We start from the raw sequence: 23,735 nt of genomic DNA on the forward strand, positions 1-23,735 counted from the left end.
CACAGAGCATAAAGAGACCGACATAAAGAGACAGAAGCAATTGAGACAGCCTAAATAGATAGAAGAACTGTGGTGAATTCTCCAAGAAGCTTGGAACATCCTATCTGCCAACAACCAAGAAAAACTGTGTCCAGGTGTACCTAGGAGAATTGGGTCTGTTTTAAAGGCAAAGGTGGTCACACCAAATATTGATTTAGCTTTTTTATGTTTACTGGACTTTGTATGATGTTAACTGATAAATGAAAACTATTTGTCATTATTTTTGAAGACATCCACACTATGCAACATTTTTCACTAGTTCTTAAAACTTTTGCACAGTACTGTATATTTGCCATTCAAAATCTGAGTCCACATGTGAAAGCGTGTGTATTTTGCATTGTTCACATGGTCAATGTCACAAATTTGCCCCACTAAGTGTAGTGCATACTGCACTCAAAATAAATAGCTATTTGGCAGAACTTGATTCAACCGTGGACGGTGGTTCCACTTGTTTGAAATTAGTTTTCTTAACTAAAAATTCTTATGCAATCTCAACACCATCAATTTGTGTAGAAAGAACCTAGTTGAATTGGGTAAACCCAACAAAATTAGACGTGTAAATAAATCTCTTATTTCTTTATGTACTAACTAGTCAAAGTGAATGTTAGCATGTTAAATAAATGCTGGTAAGTACTACAGAATGTGGTTTAGTAAGTATGCTATGGTTAACACAGCGATGGCTCAGCGAAAATATGTGCAACATCTACTTGTCCTTATTGTTATCTCCACTCTTCAAAGTAATGGTAACCCCCAAAACTCCAACATTACAAGAACTCTTCTAAATCTCAACATATCAAAACATTAAACACTAACAAGTATCCCCCTTTGCATTAATATTACACAATCAACACTTCATTTTAACATTTACTCTCCCTATTGAGTCCCCTGTAAAGTTGTTTAAAAGCAGTTTAAATTATATGTTTTATGGTGTTTTGTCATTATCATGGCAACGAAGTTGTAAAATTGGCTATTTACACAGATGCGGTTAGGAAGCGATTGTATCACACTAAAATCATTTTTTCACACATATTGTTTACGTCTTGTGACTATACTTTTGAAATGTTTACGGATTGGCCCCCATTCACCTCCACTGTAAGTCCCTTACTGTAAAGAAAACGAGGGACGAGTCGAAAGTAATTTTTGTGGTTATCAACATTATGTTACAAATGTTGTCGATTGGCATTAACTCATATTGAACCTGGAATATTCCGTTTATGACAGCATGCACTACATTTAATTAGTGACTTAGAAAAAGTGCAGAATCTGAAATACTTCTTATTTATGTCATAACATTTATTTGTTTTACATTTTTCAAAATCTGAAAACTTTGTTGATTTGCAGGTTTCAGTTAAATCCCTGATTTTCACCGTGGACTCAAACTCTTGAATGGCACTGTGTTTTTTTATTTTTGGTGACCAGCTTGAGCAGGAACCCTTTTTTCGGCATTTCAAATGAATTATCATGACGTTGATCAGTTTCACATTACAGGAAGATATTAATTATGCTGGTAAACCTGTAAAAGGCGGTTTTGTTAATCACATGGAAACTGGTACACATGAATGAATGTAGATGTATTTTACAGAGAATATGGTAAGTGTGTTTTGTGCTATTACAAATAGAACAAAACTCTTTCTTATCTCTGTTAAGCTTGAAGCAAACACAGAATCACAACACACTAAATCAGTAAAAAATTATATAAGCACTCTCGCAAAGCTTTCAAAATCCTCAGCGTTCTGGAAAATAATGTCAGTCTTTAATATCGTATCATAATGCTTTTTCAGTTCCTCTGTGCATCGACTAGAGGATGAATCACTTAAATTCATCAATTCATTTATGCATATAATCAACGTTTACAACCAGCTCTCTACCTCGTTTTTGGTCCTTATTGTTTGTCAGATATATTAGTCTTTGATTATTTTCTGATATTATTTCTCATATATTCCTGTAGTGTAGGTATTATGTACTGTTGTACAGCTCTTTGCAGTGAAGAGGTGATGAGGTTTATTCCAGGTAGATATCTTCTGTTGGACACGTGACATCCACAAACACTTTGTAGTATAAGTGGAACGCCTTCCTGTTTATAAAGACATAGAGAATATACTGATGTGAATATTACACACTTTTTAAGACAAAGAAATGTAGATGGCATCCAGAAAGTCTGTTATTAAGATTCAGAAAGTAAAATTGTTTTTATTATAAATTTGATTTATTTTTTTTCCTTTGGATTAACACGCACAAAACTAGGAGCATTTATACAAAAAAAAAGTTCATTGTCTCCATTAAGCACTTTTTTTTATTATTTTTATGACATATTACTAAAAATAAGATGTCATACCTCACAGATTCTGCCAGCGGTTTAGTGGAGTTCTCGGACACAAACACATGACAGGCAAATCGATCGTCAGCCGGGTGTTTTGTAATGAAGCCAAAATACCTGCAGATGCACAAGTTTAAAAGAAAATAATAATAATAATAATAATAATCATAGTAATAAATTCTCGACAGAATCGTAAATTCAAAGGATGCAAGAACATGGTTGACTTACTTTCTGTTTCTGGGATGGTAGCCACAAAATGAGACGTTTTTCAAATGAAAAAAGTGACTATATTGGCTGCTCTGTGGAAACACATTTTAGAAACATTTATAAAATGGAAATTTTCGCATTACATATTCACAAACCTGTACACATAATGAATTGATACATTAAACAGTAATCATTAACCTCGTGTGACCCCGTGTCCACATGCGTATACATTGTATTTTGGCTTCGCTATACACAACGCATAATTTAAATTAAGTTTAACCAACTGAATACTGTTCACAAGACTCTAGACCAGTGGTTCCCAAACCTGTTCCTGGAGGCCCCCCAACACTGCACATTTTGTATATCTCACTTTTCTGACACACCCAATTCAGGGGCACGTTCAGCCCTGACAAAACGTAGCAAAACGTTTATTTAAATGGAAACGGTGGTGCGCTGAACACCCTGTTGTGTTACACAAGCGTTGCAACTATGGCAGCTGAGAAGGCCATTCTTTGCATTCTTTTCGAAGAATTTTCTGAGCCTGTTGAAGTCAGTTTAAATAGGTGTTTAATACTACAAAATACCCTCAATGTTACAGTCACTGCCCGTGCTGTCCAGAATAGTAGAGAACATCCCAATCGAATGAAGGGATATGTGGAAACTGTGGTTCCTAATTATGGTGATCCAACATTTGCCTCGCATTTCAGGATGACAAGGCAAACATTTCTTCTAATGTCTTCAATTGTTGCATACACCAAGCTGCAGTGGACACATTTGTAAAGGACTTTAGTTGGATCCATTGTGCGCACTGCCTTTTTAATACGGCGGGGTTTATATACACGTCACTGCTGATTGGGTAACACCTCTGCCACACCCACCAAACGAGAGAAAACGTACCTCAAAGCCCGTTGCACACCGTTTCACACCGTTTCGAGGAAACATGTTGAGGAAACATACACACCGTTTTGAGATTGAACGTGCCCCAGGTCTTGGAGTCTCCACTAACGAGCTGATGAGTTGAATCAGGTGTGTTTGAATAGGGAGATATCCAAAAAGGTGGTGTGGAGTGGTGGTGGCGTAGTGGACAAAAGCACTGAACTGGTAAGGAAAAGGTTGTTGGTTCAATCCCCACAACCACCACCATTGTGTCCTTGAGCAAGGCACTTAACTCCATGTTGCTCCAGGGGGATTGTCCCTGTAATAAGGGCACTGTGAGTCACTTTGGGTAAAAGTGTCTGCCAAATGCATAAATGTAAAATGTGTAGTGTTGGGGGGGCCTCCAGGAACAGGGTTGAGAACCACTGCTCTAGACTGTCATTTAAGGGTTAAACTGCTGATGCATCAAGTCAACATGACATTGATTTCCTTGAAGTGCCTCTATGGGTCAGAGCCAACAAAAATGCCTCTGGTAAGAGACCTCTTCAAGTTTTTTCACTGAAACCTGTTTGGGTGTAAAGAGTAGCGCCTCTAGTTTCGTTTGATATGCAACTTTAAAAAATCCGTCCATTTTTCGCGTGTCAGCGCACTGATAAACATGATGTCCACATATGTGGAAACTGGCACCACTTTTCTTTAAAAGTAAAAAAAACGTTAAGGGAAATGGAAAATGCACACAGCAGTCACGCTCAGGTCTCAGGTGGTTAAGCCAACTAATATAAAGTTCTTAACTATACCTCTTTGCTTTAATTAAAATGAGACTTAAATGACTAACTAATTAATGAGACTGATTAAAGGCAAGGCTGTATGGATAAGAGCCGTATGCACAGAACAGCCTGTAAGTGTGACATACATGTTTGTTGTATCGTTCACTTCCCTCTTGTGAGACGCATTTACATTTCACACCTAATTCACAGCCGAAGTATTTGGGCTGCATTCATCGGATTGTTTCATTTCTGTAAATGTGTTTGTGTGTTTTCTTACTCTTTCATAATCGTCCTGCACTGTGAGCTTCAGTCCTTTTACATTTATCTCCAGCACACAGGATGAGGGTGGATTATAGTGCACCGTCAGTCTCCTGTTCATCGCAATCTGGAATCAATCGTAGAGAGGAATATTTCAATGTCATCATTTTGAGGTTTAACCCAAAGTTGATACCTATAAAGAGCAGTAGAGTTAAGGTTCATTTTGAATCTGGCCCAGGCAAAATGTGTACATCTTATACGAACCTTCTGCATGGCTGCACACAGCACATCATTGCCTTTGTGCTGCAACACTTGGACTGAGCCGAGAAATTTCAATCTGTACTGCTCCACCCATTCAGAACTTGCTACTAATGAAAACAAGATGGAGAGAGAGAGAGAATGTAAACGGTTCTGAAAGTTAAATAACTAAAAGGCTGAATTCACTAACTGCATTGAAGTTGCATACTTGTGTTCAGATGCATAATTTCTGTACACACATAAATGATTTCTTACCATTGTTCTAATGTCTATAAATCCGGTTCACTCTCACCTTAGAGCATGCACAGCAAGAGCTTTGAGTTAAGTAAATCTAAAAACGAGGTGAGGCTGAAAATAAATCAAGGCAACATGATGCTGTACAATTTTTGAGTTCTCTCAACAACTGTCTTAATAACTGTCCTCAATAACATTGCTTTGATTAGTCAACGTGAATTTGCTTGTTCACTTAATGCAAAAATTCTAGTTGAGAGAACTACTAATTTCTTGTTCAGCCAGTTATCAATTTGCAATACGAGGACTTTAATTTTCTCACCATTTCAATTATTTTTACATGCAGTTAACTGCCTCTGAATAGAGGTATGTCTTGCAATAGACCTAAACCCTTAACATACAAACTTTAATCATGTTGACAAGCAACAAACCTCGTTAAGTTAAAAGATGAGCTCCTAATTAGGGATGCACCGATGTATTGACTGCCGATATTTATCGTCCAATTATTGACCAAATTAAAACCATAGTCATATCAGTATTAAGCTGTAACAGGTAAAGGATGGGCAAGGAGGGTGCGGGAAGCGGCTGAACAGTCAACACTAAATTTAATGAGAAACTCAACATAAAACAAACATAAACGCAGACACACATGCAGCGCGGCCGCGTGCATCTCTCTCTCTCGAACTGGCGCCTGATTCAGCGCTGCCCGTGCATCATCACGGCCCGGCCATGCCCTCCTCCTCGTCACATAAGCCAATTGCTTTATTTATAATTAAACAGCAACTTACTTCGCAAAAAACTCTGTGAATTAAAATGTACAATCCAGAAATAATAATAGCCACAATATGTAGAAGGGTTGTCACTCCTAAGGACATTTCATATTAAATTTTCTCCTTCTCATATTAATGCGGAAAAAACACCATAAACGGACGCGGCAGTTGTGAAAATGGCACTTACCTAAAGGCCACCTGATGAGGGAAACCATCCAAAACGCTTTGAAACCTGAACACTTTGACTTCTGAGATACCGGCATGATATCCATTAATACTGCACGATTGATTGAATTAACATTGAAATTGCAATATGGCTTTGTGCGATAACTAAACCGTAAAAAGCTGAGTTTTTGCAAAAACAGAAGTGCAAAAATGTTTTTAAAAAAGTACAAAGTAACTTTTTTCATATAATCATCATGTTATCATATTTCGTTTTATTATTATTATTATTATTATTATTATTAATCTTTTTATCTTGTTATTATCTTTCATTGTGGCTCTCTTGAAAATGTTGGCCTGTCATGTGTTCAACAGATCCAATGGAAATAATTTACCGTTAGAACAGTAAAAAAGCTTGTGTATCTCTGTGTGCATTTTTAAAGCAAAATTCCATAGTAAAACAGTGATCTGATAACAAAATAAAGTTAGTTGCAAAATATCGGTATCATTATCTGCCTATAGGTTTTTGTTAAAATCGGTATCGTATCAGCCAAATAATTTAATAGCGGTGCAACCCTACTTCTAACATTACCACAGAACAATTGACTAACAGTGGCAACAAAAAACAACAATAACAGCATAAATAAAGTCAATAAAAAGCAACAAATAAGACTATAACACTAATTGTAACTCTGTTAGCCTAGTTGGGACAACACTTGGGGTAATATTGTTGGTCTAACATGTGTTTTTATGTTGACGAAATAATTCACATATTCAAAAACCCCCCTGGATAAAATGCTATTTCATTTTTTTACAGTGAAAGCAGCCATAGTTTGTATGCTTTGATTGCGTCCATGGGAGCTCATGATCAGAGGAGTATATTTGGAAAGACTGAGCACTCGAACATGTGTGAGACAAAACGGCACGCAGAAAAATTAAGGCCACATCAACACTAATACGTTATTCTTTGCGTTTGACGTCAAACCGTGAAGAGACATACACTCAACACGTGTGCACATTGGATAAGCCAGTGAGAACACTGGTAAAGGTGTTTACATGCCATGCGAAATCGACGTAATCGGCAAAAATCTACACGTGTCGACCTTTTATGACCTTACACCGATAAAGGAACGCTGTTTATTGTGTTTACATGACCACACGCATTGTCGGCTTATCAAGCATAATTGCTGTAAGAACGTGCATGTAAACATGTGCTCATTGTTTCCAAAGTTGGTGGTAATTGAGAGTGTTTTTGAAACGCTCCATTTTTGGTGGAGGAAACCGCCATTCTAGTGTGGATGAGAGGTGTAAACGTAGCAAAAGTAATGCGTTTTCAAACAAAAATGTATAAGTGTAGACATGGTTGGGGTTAGGTTAGGGTTAGGGTTAGATCGTATATATATCTTAACTCGTTACCTTTTAAATTCTCTGGCTCCTTGAATACCTCAATGGCATAATAGGCAGGAAAGATACCACGTTCTCCTGTTCTCATGTTGTAGCCTCCATACCAGTAATCCTCATCCTCTACCTCCACCAAAAGAGGGTCATTAACATCCAGCTCCAGCTCATCGTCATGACGAGGAACAAATCTAACAAAAACAAACACAAGTCATGAGGTCAGGAAATGATTGTGACCTCCGACTTTCACAAAACAGAAATAACAGAGTTCAAATAAAGGAGCTTTTGTGCTGTGCATTCATCCACAAGTCAGGACTATCTATTTGATGATCATTTAAACGTAAATGTGGTGTGCAAATGTTTGTTCATCAGTTTTACCTGTAGACAGCTCTGTGAGTCTGTTCCCTCTCCTCTCGGTTAATTGTGCAAGAAAACAAGCCAAATGATTCTGTACCTACAGTGAACAAAGACATCAGCAGAGTGTATTATACAAAACAGTTTCACAAAATCAACAAGAAGTGTTCTAATTTGATCAAAGTGTATTATATTATGCTATTCCTGTCCGATTGCATGTCATTATGACTAAATGTAAATGTCTATTCTAATCCAGTCATCAGCCCTTCATGTCCCCATTCATGAAGGATGTTGATTTGAGATTATGAGTGGACATGAACTGCCACTGTCCCATTAGAGAAAACTCTACATACTAGTTGAAGATTCGGTCTAATTCCAAATGACATTTGACTGAGTAGTTATCAACAATTGATTTCTAAAAGCTCTAAAAACAAATCTTTGAAAGCTCTCGGAACAAAAAGAAATTGGGGTGAATCAAACAACACAATTGCAAAAGTGTTGTAGGGTGCAGTTTCAACATGATCACGCAGGAAATCGACACGCTGCTTCTTAATGTTCATGTACCTTTAAATCGACCCCATTCTCCCGATTTACCCTCCATCAGACAATTTTGCATCAAATGTGTTTACCCTAGGAACGTGTTGTGTGTGCAGTCTTTTAGACACAGGTTCTAGTCCCATGGAAACCGGGAAGTGATCATGTTCACATAAACAAAGGTGAGTACAATTCGGAGGTTCGTTTTTCATTCTAAAATTGCAATTTTACTCCAGTTACGATTAGGTTTAGCGTTGGGGTTTGGATTAGGCTGCGTAGTTAATAAAATATGCTTTTGGTGCCACTCTGTGGACATTTCACCCAGAAACTGAGAAGGGTATAGCTGCAGGTATTGCTCCAAAAAGAAGCATGTACTCCAAATCATCATTAAAGATATAGGGAGCCCCTAACCGTGAGTGGAAGTGACAGCCCTTTTTGGAGTTGGCGCAACCCCCTTTTGAAGTAACCCCGCCCTATTTTGGAGATTCCGCCCCCCCCATTTGGAGATGCATTGGGGATGTAGACAGGGTTCCCACAGTCATGGAAAACCTGATAATATCAGGGAATTTCCAGCAGACTGATCACATTCAGTGAATTCGGCAACAGTGGGTCAAAATTTTTGCTGCTCAAATTGGTGCTTATTGAAATTCAGATCACTGCCTCCCAGTGGCCGAAGCTGGAAGTGTTGTTGAACACCGTAAGCTACTGTAAGCTACAGTTTCCATGTGAAATGTCCACAGAGTGGCGCCAATAGCAAGTTGAAGTTTAACTTGTAAATGTTGTAATACAGTCAATAAGAATGCATATTTTATGAACCCTACACCCAAACCCCTACCGTAAATCTAACTGTCAATAGGGTAAACTTTTAATCTTAGAGCAAAAATGCCTCAGAATCATGCTCACCTTTGTTTGTGTGAATGCAATTACTTCCTTGTTCCCACGACACCAAAACCCGCATCAGTAGCGCTAGAGGGAAATGTGTTCATGCTTGAATTGATGCATAAATGTCTGATGGGGGATGCCGCTTGTCATAACTTGGCAGGGAACTAACGTAAGCAACATATAGTATATCTATAAAATGATAAAAAAAATCTCTATCCACTGGGTTCCAACACTTTTTTTAACCATTAATTTTCTTGATATTTCCATGCAGTTTCCATGATCTCTCAAGTTGTTCACATTACAGATAAGGATTTTTAAAAATAATTTCAAAGAGATTGCACACTTGAGGAGCAATTTCTAGCCAATTAACTATTTTAGTAATCGTAGCTAATTAACGTAGCTAGAAAAATGGGTCCCACTTTATATAAGGTGCCTTTAACTACTATGTACTAACATTAAAATACATACAATACGATGTACTTATTGTGTAACTATATGTTGTTCTACAAAATTCTCACAAGACTCACATTTACTGCTACTGAGGTTGAGGTACAGGCAGATTTAGGGGTTAGGGTTTAGGGTAAGGGTTGGGGTAGGGTTAGGTTTAAGGCCTCGATATACTTCCAGAGATTTTCTTCTTTGTTCTTCGTTCAGGGGCAAAAAGAAGTTCTAAACAGTTGAGCAGCGGTTTATTATTTGGGAACATTCAGACACCCACCATACCGCTGTGGGAGGCGTTTAGAAGTGCATTTAAATATTAGGGATAAGTAGAATTCACATGAGGTCAGTAAAAGAAGTTGTTTTAACCTCTTGATGATGATTTAAAGTAATATATATGCAGTAGCACATTTTTTATTTGTCTTGTATAGATTCTAAATTCCTGACGCTAATGCGCTAACATGCTATACGCTACCATAATATGCGCAGATTACATTCTGTTATTGTAATTTATGATGGCACAGATACTACTGCAAAGATAGGTGTATGGGCAGAATACAGACATAAGAATAATGATAATCTTACTTTAAACAGATGTGTAAATGGCTTTCGCTGCAGATGGCACACGAGTGAATGGGCACTTGAGAGTATCTGAGTAGATTTGATTACTTTTGTAGACTAATTAAGCAAAAAATCGCATGACATGGTCTTGCACGTTGGTGTGTTCATGTTGAATACTGACTGAAATACGTAAATGTACCTACCAATGATGTAGACCAATGGCAGCAAGAAGGTGTTTAGCAGCAGCTTAGAAGTTTTCCTAAAAGAAGGCTCCTAACCCAGAACCACAGAAACGAACGCAAAAACACTTTCTTTTTGGCCAGATTTTGTTTTAAATGACGTCATACCCATTAGTTTTTTCGATTTCTCATGAAGTATATCTGGGCCTTTCAGCTTAGTGGTAAGGTTAACAGTGTACCTACAGATGTAATTAAATGCAGGTACTTTAAATGTAAGCACAATGCAACAACATGTACTGTATGTACATAATAAGTACATTGTATAAAATGCTTAAGTGCATAGTAGACACCTAATTTAACATGGGTTCGAAAAATGTATATTCACTATTGAAATTTCCATTACTTTTCCATGCCTAGAAATCTCCATTTTAGAATTTTCTGATCTTTCCAGGTTTTTCACAACAATGGGAACCCTGTATCCAGTAATCCAAATGACCGATAAATACATTGAAAAGTCATGGAAAAATCATGTAAATTCACTGGTCGAAAAGGAGTGGGAACCCTGTTTATACAAGTAAAGTTTTTGAAGCTTTTTCAAATGCAGAAAAGAAAAAGGGAGTAGTTGAGATATAAAAAGGACAATTGCAATTCCACAAAAAGCACCTACTGGAAGAGCGTGAACAGCCATTCATGATGACATTAACAAATTTCCGAGAAAACGGAATGTCAGCTTCAGGCGTGGAGTCCTCTGAAGGGCAGCTTGAAGCTTTGCGTTGGATCCCACACAGTTTTTTTCCCTTGTCTTCATCCTCATCCTCCTCGTACTCTTTCTCAAGCACTGACTCATATGGAGAGGACACACAGTTATCATAGAGCGTTGCAGAATCGCTATCATCACTATAGCCACGGTAACACTCTTTCAAGCTGACCAGCTCCAACTGATCATGTTCGTCTACAACCAGTGTGTACTTCACAGAATCGTAAGAAAGTCCGCTTGCATCCGAGTTGCTCTCAGACATCCGAAGAGTACCAGGGTGAATCAGAGTTCCTGGCAAGCACTCGTGAGGAGCATGAGCCTCTCCAGCACCACAATCTTTATAACACAGATCTCCGAAGACATCTTCACTGCTGCTGTCAAGGTCTCGAGTGGCCAAAGCTTCCACACATGAGGAATACGAAGGTGGTTGAAGCATCTCCTCTTGCTCTCTGATGGATGGAATTATATGCTCATGAAAAGGGGGCTCATATGGTGGAGGTGCTTCATTGTCAGAGTTGACGGACGTTGGCTTTTTCTCGATGACTTGGGCTAGTGCCGAGGTTCTCTCTTGTTCCACAGCCTCGGTGCAACGCTGGATCGGCGTCAGATAGATTTCTTCTGTAGCTTCAAGACAAACATCGGTGTGATAACGAATCCGCTCACAGTGACCTGCCTCTCGGTGAACGCTGGCTTTACAGGGTGGCATAGAGGAAGCAAGAGTCTTTTTAGAGGAGCAACTGATGGGCAGCTTGTCAGTCGAGGTGCCACAGTCTTTCAGATGAACCCGACTTCCACTGCCGCCCTGCTGGAGCTTCTCATCATCGCTCAGACAGATGTGCTCACGAGATGGCGTCAGCTCTCCTGGATACAACAAAATTAAAGGAAAAAAATAATTGTGAATTGATTTATTACTAATTAAGTCCACATACCAAAAACATAATAGGCGGTTAACCCTTTAACCAGATTGGGTTCAGATTGCTCCAACCAGTGATGATAGTCCTCCATATTGGGGCAGAGAGTCATGTGATCAATTACTGTAATTACATATGGCCTCCAGGAGATGGTGCCAAGTACATGACAAAGATTTATTGATGACTCAAATGGCACAGAATGAAACTCATTCTGTGAAATCTCATTACTGAAATCATATCTACATGCTATGCAAACCTTTAGTCATTGTTGTATTTGTATGTGTTATTTGTTCTTATGTACTATTATTATGTTTTATTTGTTTAGAGAGGCTTTTGAAAACTTGGAGACATTTTTGGACACTAGGATTTTTATTTATTTTATTATTATTATTATTATTATATTTTTGTTTTGCTGTAACTTTTGCAACTGAAACATGAAATCTTTAAAAAAGACCCTCAGAGATTAAAGGGATAATTTCTCTCCCAAACACTCCATAATAATGATTTATTGGTCGTTGACAAGTAAGGTTGTCCGAGATGATAAAATTGAGAAATCTTCTAAAAATGTAGTTAAAATGTGTCAAGTTAATAGAAATGTAATCTTTGTGTCCATGCTGGTTTCTTTGTGTCCATGTTGGTTTCATAATCTTTTCAAAAACATGTATAGCATTTTCTACAAAAAAAGAGAGAAAAGATCGAATTTTAAAATGTAATGATACAAATAATGTCAAGTGGTGTAACCATCAAGTAGAAGCTATTAAAATACTTTTTGCACATTGAATACATGTGAGTGCATTAATCAATAATTTCAAAAAAGTTTTCAAACATATTTTGCAAAGTAAATAATTTTTTTTTACAAATAGCATTTTTGAGTTTGAGTTTTCTTAGGGTTACTCCATTTGACCTGAACAAAATGTGCCTTTCATATAAATGTCAAAATATCTGATATTTTTAAAAAGTTTACACACACTCATGAGGATCTAAAGGGGTCCTCTTTGTTTTATTTATTTATCTATCTTCTGAGATATATATATATTTTTGCGAAGCATGGTCCGCGTCAGCAGATGCTTCTTGTGAATAGCAAACTCAAAATGTTTGAGTGCTTTTTATAAGTCAAAGTGGTTCTAACCCACACCTCCAATCTCGTTACATTAATTGGATGTCAGGTTTGCCAACTCCTGACTCTAATTAGCTTTAGTTATCATATTTATTTATTTAAGTTCACCCAAAAATGAAAATTCTGTCATAACTAATTTACCCTCATCTTGTTCCAAACCCATTTGACTTATTGTCTTGCATAGAACAGAAAAAATGTTAGACAGAATGTTAGCTTCAGTCACCATTCACTTTCATTACATCTTTTTTTCCATACAATGACAGTAAACGGTGACTGAGGCTAACAATCTGCCTCACATCTGCTTTTGTGTTCCACGGAGTAACAAAAATCATTGTTTGGAACAATAATGGCACATAATCATACATTTTGAACCTAAAATGAATACTAATTTTTCTCCAATTTTCTTGTTATTGAAACAGACAAGGACAAATCAAAAGCAAAAAAGCACACTAAGCAAAAAATGTCAGTGTGCATTCTTGTGGCGATCCATTGTTTGGCTAGACTGATTCTTTGCACATGCAAACATATTTTTGTCGATGACTGGGCTAAATCAACTTCACATGACTGTAGTTGGCAGCCAAACATGGCTGGCCTTTTGTCATTGAGATAACAGAGCAAGTGAAAGTTTGCATACAGTGAACTGAGCTCACATACTGTGCCAAACGACACTTCTGTCACTATAACCAAACATCATGCAACAAAAAATACTGTATAGTTAGTATAATTGACATGAGTGGATATCTGACAAAATTATTATAAATGAAAAATGCTTTCTTTACATCAAGATTGTAGGTTAAATATGTCTATGAATATGTAAGGGAGAGGTGTGGAGCTTATATTCTGCCAATTTGAACACAAATTCTTTTTCCAAAAATGTCTGTGACATATGTGCCAAAATTAAAAATAAAATAAAATGAATTAATTTTTATTTTCATAGTGACAATGCAACATCCCTGTCAAAATAAAAACTAAAATGCAATTGATCATTTGACATTCCATTTGCACTGCAGTCTTGAGGCAAGACTGACAATTTTAGAATGAAAATGCAAAAGTGAAAAACAAATTGCAAATACATTTGTTCCAAAGCATTGTCTTAATGTACTTTTCTATTTATTTTAGATTTTATTTTTAAATGTTTTGGAATTTTCATTTTCAAAGTCAACATGTACAGTTTATGTTAATGAGTGGGTGGTGCTCAAGAGAGGATACTTTAATACAGTGGTTCTCACACTAGGGGCCGCAGACAGGTTGTAAGAGAGATAGACGTGAACAGTGGCAAGAAGTATGATAACCCTTTGGAATCAGCTGGTTTTCTGCATTAATTGGTCATAAAATGTGATCTCATCTTCATCAAACTCACAATTATAAACAAACACAATGTGCTTAAGATAACAACACACAATTATAATCTTATATAGAGTCATCTTGGCTGGACAGCCACTTCTAGGGAGAGTAGCCACTGTACTAATCATCTCCATTCACAGACAGTTTGTCTAACTGTGGACAGATGAATATCTCAGCTCTTTGAGATAACTTTGTAACCCTTTCCAGCTTTATGCAAAGAAACAATTCTTGATCGTAGGTCTTCTGAGATCTCTTTTTTGTGAGGCATGGTCCATGTCAGCAGATGCTTCTTGTGAATAGCAAACTCAAAATGTTTGAGTGCTTTTTATAAGTCAAAGTAGCTCTAACTCACACCTCCAATCTCGTTACATTAACTGGATGCCAGGTTTGCCAACTCTAATTCACTTTTGTTGACATCATTAGCCTAGGGGTTCACATACTTTTTGTACCCTACACTGTGAATGTTTGAATGCTGTATTCAGTATGTACAAGAACAATAATTTTTGTGTTATTAGTTAAAACAGATTGTGTCTGTTCATTATTGTAACTTAGATGAAGAACAAATCAGATTTTAAGACAAATTTATGTATAAATGCAGGTTATTCCAAAGGTTTCACATACTTTTTATTTCCACTGTATATCAGGGTTGTTATTTTAATAATTAATTATAAACAAAATTATGTTATTAATTTACTTGATCAATAATAGTAATTAAAAGGAATGTTGAAGATCTACAGCTTGTTCTATGCTAAAGATCTTACTAATGCCACTGTGAAAATTAAAATTGATTAGTTTAATTTAATTTTTAATTTTGGCACATAATCTGCAGACACTTTGTAAAAATGAAATGGTTAATGAGGTTTTTATTTGTATCATTAACATATTTATTTATTTAAGATTGGCAAAAAAATAAGATTCATAGTAACAGGCCGCCATAACTTTTACATTTATCACCAGTTTTGCAGTTCACATAGATAGTCCTCTGGAGTGACAAATATAAATGTTCTATGTACATACATATATTGTAGTGTCTAAATGAATATGAGGTCATCTCGATATGTATGAACATAATAATAATAATAAAGCAGTTTAAAATAGTTTTAGATGAAGTACAGCATGTCACACTGCTGTCATGTCAACTTCCCTAATAAGAAAATATGTTTCCAAAGTGAACATGGACACTACATTCACCTGATTTTAGGGGCGATGAGGACTGAGAGATTTTCTCCTGCCAGCTGAACTTCTTTGCAAATGAGTTGTTGTTTAAAGTGTCCTGTAGAGGAGATGAACAGACATTCTGAGTGATCAAGTGAGGGAATGAAACCAAACTCATGTGAAAGAAAGAGCGAAATAAAGAAAACAACTAAGATAAACAAGCTACAATTATTTCTCCTATCCCATCTTAATATTCAGGGACAACTACAAGTAAACCATTTGTAGGCTGTTTTTCCCGAAAACTGTAAACACTGTGTCTCTGTGGCGCTATCAAAACATTACCCTGTTTGTATGAGCGACCCATCTAGCCAGTGGTGGTGTAGTGGGCTAAAGCACAGAACTGGTAAGCAGAAGGTTGCTGGTTTGATACCCACAACCACCACCATTGTGTCCTTGAAGAAGGCACTTAACTCCAGGTTGCTCCAGGGGGGGATTGTCCCTGTAATAAGTGCACTGTAAGTCACTTTGGATAAAAGCATCTGCCAAAGTGCATAAATGTAATGTAAATGTAGCCAGACACACCAACATTAGCTCAACCAGTGGTGTGAGTTTAAGGGACAATCTGTATCTGACATGGGTGTAGTGTTCAAGAAAACTGTTGGAAAAGATTATTATTTTTGCTCTAATTCTCAGGGTTAAACTCATGGGAGCGGTGGGTCTCCTGAACCCTCTATGTTAAATAAAACCCTTTCTGGCACATAAACTGAGCACAAACCAGTGGAATACAGTAGTGTTTTGTCTGTGCTGTGTGTATGTGTGTGTGTGTGTGTGTGTGTGTGTGTGTGGCATTTAAAGACTCATGCCACCCCCCTTATACTCTCCCTCTTTATTTCTGTAAATAGCCCTTTCTTTACCAGTACCTCTTAAAGTAACTAAAGTATTTAGAGAAAATCCCAGGAGATCAGCAGTTACAGAAATACTCAAACCAGCCCGTCTGGCACCTACAATCATGCCAAGGTTAAAATCTCTGAGATCACATTTGTTCCCCATTCTGATGGTTGATGTGAACATTAACTGAAGCTCCTGACCCATATCTGCATGATTTTATACATTACACTGCTGCCCCACGATTGGCTGATTAGTTAATCGCATGAATAAGCACGTGAGTTTCTTCTGTACTAACAGATCTCCCAGCGTGAGTTCTTTAATGCACACTGTAATTAAAATAAATTTTACCTTACACTCCGCAGCAGATGCACTGGAGGACAGACTATATATTATCAAACATATAATGTGGTTTTTTAGACATTTATAATGATTGATTATGATAGATAAGATGCGATCGCGAATGCACTTGCCGGCTATGCGCCCCGCCATATTTTCTTTGCAATGCAAGATGGGATTCTAAGTCTGTAACATCACAGAAGCATGTAAAAGGAGCATAGAAGGTTCTAAAAATCTAGCTCTTTCACCCTCCCAGCCCTGGAAGGGTTGTGATGGACGGAATGGGAGAAGGCTCGAGTGGACTGACTAGTTTGTATATTCTTTGACGTCAGAAAACATGGCCAGAGCTCTACATCTAAACAGTGCGCTCCGAAGGTAACGGCTTTATACTTTTATTTAGTGGTATTTTAAAATTTGTAACATATAAAAAGAAAGATATTTTGATGTTGAAAAGACTATTTGAGTAGCTGGTTCATTATAACAACCGCTTCAGTCATTATGACAACCGATTTTGCTGAATGCAGATCACACCGGTTTGATCATACACATCTGAGCCCAGCCTAGTGTAATCACACATGTTTGATCGTACACATCTGAGCCCAGCCTATGTAATCACACCGGTTTGATCATACACATCTGAGCCCAGATTAGTGTAATCACATTGGTTTGATCATACATGCGAAAGGGTGATAGGTGTTTTTAAAAGATTATTTTGTCCTCTTAATTATTAGTAAAAATGTTTAAAACAACATTTAAGTCGAGGCACAAGCTGAATAGTCGGTTAAGAACGAATGAATAATTGTTGCAATAATTGCCCAAATAGCTGAATAATTGTTCAAATAATTGTTAGATTTGTCGATTATAAAAATAATAGTTAGTTGCAGCCCTATGAGCTATTGGGAAATATTAACTAATAGTCAGATGGCTATTTTGGCATTGTTTTAGGCTACTGCATATATATATATATATATATATATATATATATATATATATATATATATATATACATACATACAGGTGTGCTCCAAAGTTTGCACACCCTTGGAGAATTGGTAATATATGTACCATTTTTAAAGAAAACATGAGTGAGCAGGCAAAACACATTTTTTTTATTTCTTATGGGATTCATATTCAACTGTAGGTTATAACAGAATGGCACAATCATAAAACAAAACATGGCAACAAAGAAAAAAATGAAATGACCCCTGTTCAAAAGTCTGCATACCCTTAGTTCTTAATACTGTGTATTGCCCCCTTTAGCATCAATGACAGCGTGCAGTCTTTTGTAATAGTTGTCTATGCAATTCTTGCAGGTGGTATAGCTGCCCATTCGTCTTGGCAAAATGCCTCCAGGTCATGCAAAGTCTTTGGTCGTCTTGCTTGAACCGCACATTTGAGATCTCCCCAGAGTGGCTCGATGATATTAAGGTCAGGAGACTGTGGTGGCCACTCCAGAACCTTCACCTTTTTCTGCTGTAACCACTGGAGGGTCAACTTGGCATTGTGCTTAGGGTCATTGTCATGCTGGAAAGTCCAAGAGTGTACCATGCGCAGCTTTCGTGCAGAAGAATGCAAATTGTCTGCCAGTATTTTCTGATAACATGCTGCATTCATCTTGCCATCAATTTTCACAAGATTCCCTGTGCCTTTAGAGCTCACACACCCCCAAAACATCAGTGAGTCACCACCATGCTTCATAGTGGGGGTGGTATTCTTTTCACTATAGGCCTTGTTGACCACTCTCCAAACATAGCGCTTATGGTTGTGACCATAAAGCTCTATTTTGGTCTCATCACTCCAAATTACAGTGTGCCAGAAGCTGTGAGGCATGTCAAGGTGTTGTCGGCATATTGTAACCAGGCTTTTTTTCATTGGCGCAGTAAAGGCTTCTTTCTGGTACGACCATGCAGCTCATTTTTGTTCAAGTATCGTCGTATTGTGCAACTTGAAACAACCACACCGTCTTTTTCCAGAGCAGCCTGTATTTCTCCTGAGGTTACCTGTGGGTTTTTCTTTGTATCCCGAACAATTCTTCTGGCAGTTGTGGCTGAAATCTTTCTTGGTCTACCTGACCTTGGCTTGGTATCAAAAGATCCCCAAATTTTCCACTTCTTAATAAGTGATTGAACAGTACTGACTGGCATTTTCAAGGCTTTGGATATCTTTTTATATCCTTTTCCATCTTTATAAAGTTCCATTACCTTGTTACACAGGTCTTTTGACAGTTCTTTTCTGCTCCCCATGGCTCAGTATCTAGCCTGCTCAGTGCATCCACATGAGAGCTAACAAACTCATTGACTATTTATACACAGACACTAATTGCAATTTAAAAAGCCACAGGTGTGGGAAATTAACCTTTAATTGCCATTTAAACCTGTGTGTGTCACCTTGTGTGTCTGTAACAAGGCCAAACATTCAAGGGTATGTAAACTTTTGATCAGGGCCATTTGGGTGATTTCTGTTATCATTATGATTTAAAAAGGAGCCAAACAACTATGTGATAATAAATGGCTTCATATGATCACTATCCTTAAATAGAAGACATATTTTCAAAATCAATGCCAAAATTTCACAATTTCTGCCAGGGTATGCAAACTTTTGAGCACAACTGTGTATATATATATATATGTATTTGTTTTTCACTAACAAATAAGTAAGGAATCTGTACAGAATTTATCGTTCTATAACTATATAATCACACAATCTTTTAAGCTATATTTTTTAAGCATTAATGTTTATTGGACTGAAACCAAACAACTGAATCTGTCAAGAACTTTCTGCTTCAGTGGCTGAAATATTTCCTTGCTTGGACACTGGGTTTTTGGTCATTTACCTGTTGCATATTTAGCTAAGCTGCACAGTTAGAATATATATATGTAAAGCATAACTCTTTGAATTATTATATATAGTAGTTGAATAATAAATCATTTGTGTGAAATCAGAAAAATAGTATAGGATGTAGTATTCTGTATTTGGATATGTAACACATAACATGTCCAATAACTTTTTTTCTTTTATTTTTTTATCAATTTTAAGATTTTAGGTTAAAATCTATATGAACATACATAGGGAAAAGTGTATACTTTAGGTCCTGTGGATTTTCAACATTTTGCCTTCACTAGTTCATTTTATATGCTCCTGTGGTGTGACAAATAATTTTTTTTAAAGTTTGAATATTCCAATAATTATGATTATATAGAAATATTCCTATAATTACATTAAATTAAATTAAGAATTTAATGTTTTACAAGAATGAGTAAAATGCTTAAAATGCTTAAAATACAATATAGTTCATATAGAAATATTCCAAAAATTACATTCAATTAAATTAAGAATGACATTTTTCAGGAATTAGTAAGTAAAATAGTTTTAGATGGAGTTTAGCATGTCACACTGCAGAATATGTCATCAAACACAGACAAATACCAAAGTGCTTGAGGCAACATGAAATATAGATTTTCCATGAAAACAAAATTCACACCCATAGACCTGTTTAAACCCCTACTGAATATCAAAACTATCAGTCATATCTGTACACACTCATCCACCAGTGTTCATTACCTGAGTGCGGGGTATCTGCGGGAATAAGTTGAGAGTGGTGGGTCTTTTTGGACGGTAGGTATCCATGGTGACAGGAAGAGCAGGTGAATCCATAGTGGGTGCTTTGCTGTCGTGTTGACAGGCCGCTCTCGGAGTCCTGTCCAAAGCGTCAATTAGATGTAAGGGCTGTTCCTCTGACTGAATCTGAGCTACTGCTCCCGCCTCCATCTCCTCCAGACCACTACTGGGTGCCTTCTTCACATGATCCTACAGGGATTGGACAGATCGGTTGTCAATCAAACAAGAGAGTGTATGATAAAGCAAGAGGAGAGACAGGGGGCCACTGAGCAAACCATTAGAGCCCGAGATGACATCAGGCGGTGGCATTTTCAGTGCCAGCTCAGCCGAGAGAACAAGAGACAGGGGGAGGGGTGTGATACAAAGACTATTCATATTGCCTGTGAACACACTGCAGCACAATAAGATGCACTAACACATGCAACTATGCCTGCGTTCAGCTTCAATTGTGTGCAACAGTTTGCAAAATATGTTACATTTAAGTTTGGTCACTGCCGTGGTTGTTAACTGTGACAAGAAACGTTTTGGACCTTTTGGAATCCAGTGGTTAAATCCATGTCTTCAGAAGCGATATGATAAGTGTGGGTGAGATACAGATCAATACTTAAGTCCTTTTTACTATCAATCTCCACTTTCACTTTCACAGTTTTTGGCGATTCACATTCTTCATGCATATCAGGTCAGGAGATACCTGCATTTGTATTACTCATGTCTGAAGGAATACAAAGACATCTTTATGGGTCTAAACTCCTGAAGAGAAATTGTCTGGCATCTCATGGTAGTCATAGCACGCATGCGCCAAACGCCTCTGTATGCGCGCACCATCAAATGGAGTATACTTTAACAGACTCGCATTCGACTATACACAGACGCTGAGTGTTCGTGACAAAATCGAAGTATACTTTGGGCTTAAATCTCCACTTTCAGAATGTGAAAGTGAAAATGGAGATTTATAGTAAAAAAAGAACTTACATATTGATCTGTTTCTCATCCACACCTACCATATCACTTCTGAAGACTTGGATTTAACCACTGGAGTTGTATGGATTACTTTTATGCTGCCTTTATGTGCTTTTTGGACCTTGAAAGGTCTGATCACCATTCACTTGCCTTATATGGACCTACAGATCTGAAATATTCTTTTAAAACCTTCATTTGTGTTCTGCAGAAGATAGAAAGTCATACACATCTGGGATGGCATGAGGGTGAATAAATGATGATCCATCAAGCAATTATGCACAGGATTAATTAAAGGGATAGTTCACCCAAAGATGAAAGTTCTCTCATCATTCCCTCACTCTCATGTCATCTTCTGCTGAACACAAATGAAGATTTCTAGAAGAATATTTCAGCTCTGTAGGTCCATACAATGCAAGTGAATGGTGACCAGAACTTTGAAGGTCCAAAAAGCACATACAGTCAGCATAAAAGTAATCCATCAGACTACAGTGGTTAAAACAATTTCTTTAGAAGTGAGATGATAAGTGTGTCCTTTTAAGTCCTTTTTTACTATAAATCTCAACTTTAAATTTCACTTTAAGATTGTGTGTGCTTTTTTGAGCTTCAGAGTTCTGGTCACCATTCACTTGCATTGTATGGACCTACAGAGCTGAAATATTCTTCTAAAAATCTTCATTTGTGTTCAACAGAAGAAAGAAAGTCATACACATCTGTGAAGGCATGAAGGTGAGTAAATGATGAGAGAATTTTCATTGTTGGGTGAACTATCCCTTTAAAAATCTTAGAATCTGGACTTGACAATCGAACCAACTCTTAACAGGTGCTATTTAAGGTTTGGCAGATGTAACATGGACCATAAATGTGACTATGTTACAGATTTATGCTGCTTCGATGAGAAATAAATGACAATACACTTGCATAAATTGTATGGTGCCCATTGGAGTATATATAGCAATCCTTGTACATGCCCATTTACAGACATACAAAAAAAGAATTTCAAGATTTACACTTTTCAATTTCATCAAACTTCATCAAATTTAATTTAGTAATCTTTAACAAAATAATATAAATATTTTAAGTTTATTAATTTGTTAAAAATCCTCAATTCAATTTGATGGAATTTTTATGAAATAGAAATGTGTAAATCTGAAAAATAGGCTAATGTATTTTTTTTAATAGTGTATTTATGGTAATCCTTGTTTGTGCCCGTTTATATGAGTAGGCCTATTTACAGTAATCCTGACGAACTGAAACTGATAACAGATATAATAATGTATTAAACCAAAATGAGGCTATAAATGACCAGCATGTAATGAACATTAAACAAGAAAACACACAATACAAACCCTAATTACTGTACACATGGTGTAATATTTATACTAGCAGCCAGACCAGACGTACAAGGTAAGACAGCGATCCCCAGTGCAGGTTGTTACAGGACGTTCTGGAATACTATTATTTTGGTGAATTATCCTTTTAACAAACCATTTCCTCACCTTGATGTCGGAGCCGTGGCAGCGTCCCCTGAGAACAAACTCATCAGTGATTTCTGTGATTTCAGACAGATCCTCATCTTCAAATTCATCCAAACCGATGTCATGAGTCAACCTGTCAACAGAATCAAAACATACTGTTTTACATACTTCAGTTCTGGGGTTGCTTTTTAGTCAATACCGATGACAGTTTTACGATTCTCAATTTCAACACTACAGCAAAAGGTAATATGCTAATGAACCACACTGTTTGATTTAAATCAAGTTAAATGTTGATTTAGGTAAAGTGGGACATTAAAGCTTGATCCCCATAATATCCATATGTATTTCCTTATATGATTAAACATCATTGCTAAACAAATTTTAGGAAGTAAACAATTAACTTTTTGGCTTGCTAAGTTCAAGATGTTCAATTGGGATGTGTGGCAGAGCTCATTTCAAAACCACCATTGTGGAAAGCAATGGTCAGGAAAATTACAGACATCTCAGCTAGAACTTTTTAAGGCTATAAGAAGGTAAAAGTTGACTTTATATTAGTAAATGTTATATATAATTGTGTAAAAGTGCATCTGAAAATTTTTTTATGTTTTTTTTTATAGGATAATTTTCCTCTGTCCCACTTTACCAAAAAGCATACTGGCAAAGTGGGACAGCATTTCAAGTCATTTAAACAGGAATTATGAGTTTATTATTAACTTCATAGCAATAATAATGATCAAATGAAACTGAAGTGACAATGCAGCATATTTTCATGCAATAAAAGGAAAAAGAATTACTTATATGTAATATGTTTTCTTGATCACATTCTAATTTTTACGTAGCATAAATATGAAATACAAATAAATGTAGCCTATTTGTCTCTTTTTAATGATTTGTTTTAGTTGAGCACCTGTCCCGTTGTGTTGTGGATGTGCATGTTTTCTGA

The 23,735-nt window shown here is 36.8% G+C and overlaps 1 protein-coding gene across 2 annotated transcripts in view; it reads right to left on the reverse strand.

Moving 5' to 3' along the window:
- Window positions 1-1,311: 1,311 nt before the first annotated feature.
- Window positions 1,312-23,735, reverse strand: part of LOC127415760 (C-Jun-amino-terminal kinase-interacting protein 1-like) — a 29,792-nt gene continuing 7,368 nt past the window's right edge. Inside the window, exons 2-12 of one of the 2 annotated variants that reach the window (XM_051654652.1) lie at window positions 22,814-22,925; window positions 20,301-20,546; window positions 15,552-15,633; window positions 10,899-11,849; window positions 7,662-7,737; window positions 7,302-7,474; window positions 4,729-4,829; window positions 4,484-4,591; window positions 2,585-2,655; window positions 2,375-2,473; window positions 1,312-2,113 (exon numbers count right to left, since the gene is read on the reverse strand). In XM_051654652.1, the coding sequence (XP_051510612.1) occupies window positions 2,041-2,113; window positions 2,375-2,473; window positions 2,585-2,655; window positions 4,484-4,591; window positions 4,729-4,829; window positions 7,302-7,474; window positions 7,662-7,737; window positions 10,899-11,849; window positions 15,552-15,633; window positions 20,301-20,546; window positions 22,814-22,925 (2,092 nt within the window). In that variant the 3' untranslated portion in view covers window positions 1,312-2,040. Of the gene's footprint in view, window positions 2,114-2,374; window positions 2,474-2,584; window positions 2,656-4,483; window positions 4,592-4,728; window positions 4,833-7,301; window positions 7,475-7,661; window positions 7,738-10,898; window positions 11,850-15,551; window positions 15,634-20,300; window positions 20,547-22,813; window positions 22,926-23,735 lie in introns of both variants that reach the window. The other variant, XM_051654643.1, reaches the window with a different exon arrangement.

The sequence above is a fragment of the Myxocyprinus asiaticus genome, chromosome 2 (genome assembly GCF_019703515.2).
Source record: "Myxocyprinus asiaticus isolate MX2 ecotype Aquarium Trade chromosome 2, UBuf_Myxa_2, whole genome shotgun sequence".
Taxonomy (NCBI): Eukaryota; Metazoa; Chordata; class Actinopteri; order Cypriniformes; family Catostomidae; genus Myxocyprinus; species Myxocyprinus asiaticus.